The sequence below is a fragment of the Hypanus sabinus genome, chromosome 10, assembly GCF_030144855.1.
Source record: "Hypanus sabinus isolate sHypSab1 chromosome 10, sHypSab1.hap1, whole genome shotgun sequence".
Taxonomy (NCBI): Eukaryota; Metazoa; Chordata; class Chondrichthyes; order Myliobatiformes; family Dasyatidae; genus Hypanus; species Hypanus sabinus.
The window spans coordinates 39,018,689-39,025,278 of record NC_082715.1 but is presented as its reverse complement, the minus strand read 5'-3'; the positions used below and the strand labels follow the sequence as shown (position 1 = coordinate 39,025,278).

The window sequence follows — 6,590 nt, the reverse complement described above, 5'->3', positions numbered from 1 at the left end:
CGAAGTTTTGCTGTTGCAAGTAAAGTGGAACTGTTGTGCTTTGACACACCAAGGAAGTGACAGCCAATCAAAGAATTGCCATCGGTGATTCCCGGCTCCTCCACGGGGTGGACTACTTCAGTTTTCATCACCTCGATTTTAAAAGCGTTCACACAAGTTGTATGTATTTATAGTTTATTCTACTTTGAACAGCCTGACAATGTTATATTTTATATCATTAGGTGTAGACTGATTATAAATAATGCAACGATCTCTGCTTAGCAACCTGAAAAAAATTGTGGTTTATAATTAATGTAGACGAACAATTCAAAATAAGATAATTAAAATCAGAGGCAGCAAATTTTAATTTCCACTTCAAGTTTATCCGTAGGATCTACACTTTATTTTACTCATCGTGATTCTCAGTTTGCTGGCTGTAATAATTCTTCGATATGATTGACTGCTCGGCTAATTTAATTTGGCAGCCGCTGAGCATCAGAGATTTCTCCGAGAAACTGCTTGACTCGACGGTGTAAATTTACCAGATCTTTAAGGTATTTTAATTCTATTTTAGCGCCGGTTACAAAAATGCGGGAGTTGTGTGTGGGGGTCGGTGTGAAAGGAGGCAGTGTTGGGGTGGGATGAGAGTTCATTTGGGTATGGGAAAGTAGCATTCAGGTGTGAGTACAGATGCAGCTGAATGGAGGAAATTCGTGTGGGTGGAGAGGGGGAAATTCACACGCGTGGCCCGAGCATCTGAGTGTCGGGGCAGTGTTGGATGAGAAGACATGTGTCTGTGGAGGGAGCAGTCATATTTGTGAGGAGAGGCAGAGCGCGTTGTGGGAAGGAGTTGGAGGTGCAGTTGAGAAGGAGAAGGGGCAGTGTGTGTTGTGGGAACAGTCAATGGGGTAGAGGGTTGTTCGGGGTTGGGTGGACTCAGTGTCGGGAAGTGGTGTCAGATTTTGTTGAGATGGGATTACAGGTGATAATTGGTGAAGGGGGTCATTTTATCTGCGTGAAGAAACATCGAGGCGAGATCCTGTCGGGTGGAGATAATCGAGGGTAACGGGAGGGTCAGCTACGGCGATCTTCGAAGGGGGAGGGGTACCAGGTGTGGAGATTCTCTGGAGAGTGTCAGGTAAGGGGTAATCGGAAGGGAGGTGGCAGATGGCGGGATAGTTGGAGGGGCGGCTGTCAGGTGAGGGGATATCTGATGGGAGTATTGTTAGGGGTGGGGATAATTAGGGAGCACTCATCAGGTTTCGGATATTCGCGGGGGAGGGGTTGTCATGAGTGGGAATATCGGGGGGGGGTGTTAGGTGTAGGGATGAGTGTGTGTGTATAATGGTGATGGGGCCGGGAGCAGTGGATAGTTTTGAGTTTGGAGAGGTGGGGATACTGCGGACGTTATTGGGGTTCGGCTGAATCTGGGTGAGCTGTACCGGCGGCGGTGTTGTTAACGTGGGCGGTGCTAGCAGGGGATGGGCAGTGAGGAGAGGCACTCTGTGGGGAGGGGGTGTATTTGGGGCCGGTGTTGAAAGGGGGCGGGGGTCGGGCAGAGGAGAGTGGGTGTACTCGGGGGCGAGCGGTCGAGACGGTGCTTTGAGCCACCGGAGGAGGTGCTCGCCGCGGCTTTGCTGGATTCGCTGGCTGCCTCTAACATGCCGAGTATTGTAGGTGCTGGTGGGAAACGGGCTCGGCCGGCAGCAGCTTGCGGTCGCCGCTGCCTCTCGCACGTTGCCAGCCGACCGCACAAGTTATGATGCCGGAAAATGGATAAGTCTTCGGGCGCGTCCGATATCAAATGGAGCTCGGTGTCTTTACCGCTGGACGTTATCGTTGGCAAATTTCGGTTACCGACCCTGGCGCGGCTGAGCCAAGGTAAGCGGGCGTGCAGGGGCGGGCCGCGATTGTCCGGAGCCTGGCCACATATTGCATTGAATCCTTGCCTGTGTGAATACCGGATACTCACTCTGGCGAAGTGCGGAGTTACAGCGAAGTTGCGGACCCACAGGTCCCGTTAATGTTGGGTGCTTGCGCAGAATGTGCGGCACAGTCCTGCTTATCTCAGGTGTCTGTTTCCCCTGCTGGGAATTTCGCCCCGACTTTGACTGCACCTTGGGTCCCTCCTTATTCCCCCGGTGTGTGGAGCAAAGGAGTGGGCTCTCTCTACCCGCCTTATTGTGCTGCCACCACCAAGCCCCGAGCATCTCAAGTCCTCTCTATTGCTCAGAAGGATCCCAGGGAGGGTTGGGAACGCCAGCTGGAAAGGCGGCAATAATCATTCTGCTGGAGGAACTTGCTCGGTCAAAAAGAACTGGGGCGGCAGTTTGTAGATCAGTTATTGCAGGCTATCCCGGAGAAGAGTATCATTGAAGATTTTTTTCCATTTTGCGTCGGTTTTAACAAGTGTAGATTGATTCAGGGGCTTGATTTGAAAACCGTGGAGGACGTGCAGCAACATATGAGTAAATTGAGATTAGTTAATTATTATGTACACCACGGTGCAAGTGCAGTGGCAGTAACGGGTCAAGCACGTTGGAATCTCCGATCTTTGGTGCCACAGTTCATAGCGGAATCAATGCCCTTAACATTGGAAGTTCGCGACACGTTCCATCTCTCCGCGTTCTGGATTTAAACTGCGGTTTGTTGATCTGAGATCGCTCTCTCGGCGGGAGAGTGAGCACTTTGTTGCACTGGTTCGACAACTCGCCTCCTCACACAAGCAGTGCGTTAGGTTCAAAGCTTGGGGGTGGGGGTGGGGGGTCGTAGCTTTGGAACATTTACCACAAGAGAGCGTGGAGTTGTCGCACTTGTAAAATCCAAAAGAACTGGATGATATGCAGCTTTGAAAAAACCATGTATTGATTATAAACACGAGATTCTGCGGATGCTGGAATCCAGAGTAACAACATGCTGGCCAGGCAGCATCTATGGAAAGGAATAAGCAGTCGACGTTTCGGACCGAGACCCCAAATCATGTCCTTATGCTGCATGACCTGCTGAGTTCCTCCAGCAATCTGTATGTGTTACCATGTCTTGGTTGTCCTTAATGGTGGCTGATATGCTGCAGAGGCTTTTAAGGGAGCTCTGTGTTAGATCTTAAAGAAACTGCTGGTTCGGATCAGCTCGGATAGGGTTGTGAAGTTTCATTACTTCATGTAGTTACTTGTTGTCTTGTGGTTACTTCATGTTGTCCTCTTTATTTGACGCTGAGAGCTCCACTTAAACAAGACTGAAGCGTGACTTACTCATCAAAAACTAAACCCCATCTGGAGCCCCATCTGTTCCTTCAGACTCGCATAAAAATACTGGTGCAATTTTAGGGTGAGCAGGGAGTGTCCTGGACAACAGTCCGAGGAATTTCACTCGTCGTTCATCTGCTGTATTCCACTGAGACATGTGATTTGGTTTGATAATTGATTTCTTTTATGACTACAACATGAATATTAGATACCCAGACCAATACTTTTAATGCAAGAGCTTGACTATAGATTGCAGACAGTCTGCAAACTTTTCTTCGCTAGCTGTGTTTGCTTTGATGCTGCTGAAGCTAATTTGGTGCTTTACACTACACTTTCAACTTCGCTTGAAGACGAGGCGCAGCACCTTTCCTGAAGCAGTTTATTATTATCAATCGTTACCTACAAGTTGCTCAGATCTCCTTGGATTGACATGTCTTTGTGTTTAAAATAACTGGTTGCTTTTGAGGCTACAAATCAGCAGTGGAGGTGTCATACAGATAATAAAGTACACCAGTGATATTTCTGATCTTGGGTTATGCTGGACATTGAGAGATTTCAGGATTAGAAGTTGACAGAAAATGGAAGGTTTGCAGAAGTGGAGAAGATTGGTAACAGATTTAGACAGGGTAAGCCAATGGAAGCAAATTTATCACTTTTAGTAAAAGGAAATACACAATTTTAATGCAGGGAGTAGGAAAAATCTGGAATTTATTCTGCATAAGATCATGCACATAGGGACATGTAGGAGTACAGGATAGGAAAAGTATTAGTGGTATACAAAATAGAATTGGATGGGCATTTGGGAGAATAATTTGCAGGGCCATGGGGAAGGATTGGGATTGGGGAAAAATAGTTCCTCCTACCAGACTTGATGGAACTAAACCTTTTTTGCATGCCCCCTTAGGCAGGTATCACCATGTTGCAGATTTAAGCACATCAAACGCCTCTACTCCATCTGCCAAAAATCAGTGATAGTATTTTAAATAAAGCACCTTATTACAAAGCCATTTGTCCTTGATGGCCATACACAAGTGTTCATGAGGGAGAATAATCAAATTCATTAATGCACACCTTTCTCAAAGCTTTTGTTCCTTTTTGCTTCTGAGTGAAATAGTGATTTTTTTTGTGTTCAACAATCCGCATGGGACAGCATAGCACAGAAACAGGCCCTTCAGCCCAAGATACTGTGCCAAGCTAAACTATAATCAAATGCCCAACTAAACTAATCTCTTCTGCCGAAGCAATGTCCATATTCTTCCATTTCTCACACATTCATGAGCCTATCAAAGAGTCGCTTGAACATCTATGTCATATTTGGCTCCACCACCTCTGGCTGCTCAGGCACACTGCAATCCATGTTTTTCCCTGTAGAATAAGTCTCATCAGCTTTAAATCTGTCTCTCATGGGCAGGCTAATTCACCTTGGAACCCATGCATCTAAGTTTTTAAGATGAGTTTCCCATGAAGGAGCTTGTCAAACACCTTACTAAAATCCAGGTAGACAATATCCACGGCTCTATCTTCATCAATCATCTTCATCATCTCTAATCCTCTCCAGTAGCTTCCCTACCACTGACATGAGACTCACCAGTCAATGGTAACCAGAATTATCCTTATTTCCCTTGAATAATGGAACAACATTAGCTACTCACAAGCCCTCCAAGACCATGCCTGTGGATAGAGGGGACATGAAGTTATTGGTCAAGGATCTAGCAATCTTATTATTTGCCTCTCTCAAAAACCAGGGGTGTATTTTACCAGGCCTTGAGGACTTGGCCACCTTAAAGTTCTTTAGAAGACACAACGCTAGCTCTTTTAACTCAAAATGCCTCAGCATTAGCATGCTCCACACTGATCTCCCTATTCTTCTCATCCTTCTCCTTGGTAATTACTGATACCAAGTATTCTTTTAGGACCTTGTTTTACATCCTCTACCTCCAAGCATGTTCTCTCCCATATGCTTGTAGGGTCTCACCAGCTCCCAAGTTATCCTCTTGCTCTTTATGTACGCAGAGAATGCTTTGGGCTTCTGTTTTACCAAGCATTTTTTGCCAAGCACTTGCATGGCCCCTTTTGGCTTTCCTAATTCCCTTCGAGTTCTTCTGTGGCTTTTTAAAAAAATCCTCAAGGACTTCCTTTCACATAGAAGGAAGCCATTTATTTTTCCTCTGGTCAAAGGAGCCAGAGGACCTAATTCTACCTTACAGCCATGTAGGTCAGAACTCTGCAAGAAATCAGCCAAGTACCTTCTAAACAGTGACAGATTCTTCTGTACACTGAGCTAGATCCTGACTCCTCACTGGTGAAAATTCTTTTGCTCTTCTTCCACTTTGGACCTTCTACTGATTAAATTTACATTCCTGGCTTTTTTTTTCTAGATCGGGTTCCCAACCTGGGGTCCATGGACCCCCTTAAGTTAGTGGTAAGGGTCTATGTCATAAGAAGGGTTGGGAGCTTCTGTTCTAGACTAATAGTTTCATTAAACTTGGGTGCATTGCTCATTTTCTAAAAAGAAGTTCCATTTCTTGCAGCTGTTCTTCCCCAATTTTATCTGAGTTTTGCTGTCTTGTCAAATGCAGTCGTTTATCATAAATAGAGAGTCCAGAGCTGGAGGTAATATGGAATTTTTTGCATCTCTCGGGATCTTTCATCTTATTGCAATATTTTAACTGCCACCTAAAACAGTGAATTACGCAGTTCTAAATCAAACAGTAGTATACAACTTGACAAACGCTATAGTCATTGTTACTTTGACAGCCAGAAAGAGTCTTTTCATTTTTAGACGTCAGCAGCTAAAATTGTGCTTTTTATTTGCTTCCAGTGAGGCCAAGACAGAAATCTTGACTTTGGAAGATCCAGACAGTCCACAGCAGACCATTCATGTTAACTGTACATTTTGAGAGACTGAGTTACCTGCCTGAGCTTTCTCATTAAGCATGGTTTGTGTGTGTGGTATCTACAATTTGCTTACATTTAAGAAGCAGCTTTGTAGGTGGAATAAATGACATGATTTTCAAATTAATTACGATTGCCTTTTTTTTCTAATAGGCTTATTTTTCCTGTTTTCTTCCTTATACTTGGTCACTTCTGGCCAAGAGGACAGGACATAGCTCAAAGGCTCAGAATCAAAACATTATAGATGCTGAAAATCTTAAATAACAAAGAGAAGTGCCAGAGGTGCACTTTCTCCATAGATGCTGCTTGACCCACTGAGCGTTTCTAGCATTTCCTTTTATCATCTCTGCAAAAGATTTTATTTGCACAACTGCTACAAAGTTCATTTGGTGGACTGACTATATTTTATTGCAAAATAAAATAATACCAATAGTTTGGGTTGTCTGTCATCACAATGCCTTACAAGGCACG

General features: G+C 44.9%; 1 protein-coding gene across 1 annotated transcript in view; it reads left to right on the top strand.

The window, feature by feature from the left end:
- Nucleotides 1–1,570: 1,570 nt before the first annotated feature.
- The window catches only part of gareml (GRB2 associated, regulator of MAPK1-like), a 148,953-nt gene continuing 143,933 nt past the window's right edge, over nt 1,571–6,590 (top strand). Inside the window, exon 1 of the mRNA XM_059981246.1 lies at nt 1,571–1,860. Coding sequence (XP_059837229.1) covers nt 1,752–1,860 — 109 coding nt within the window. The 5' untranslated portion in view covers nt 1,571–1,751. The remainder of the gene's footprint in view (nt 1,861–6,590) is intronic.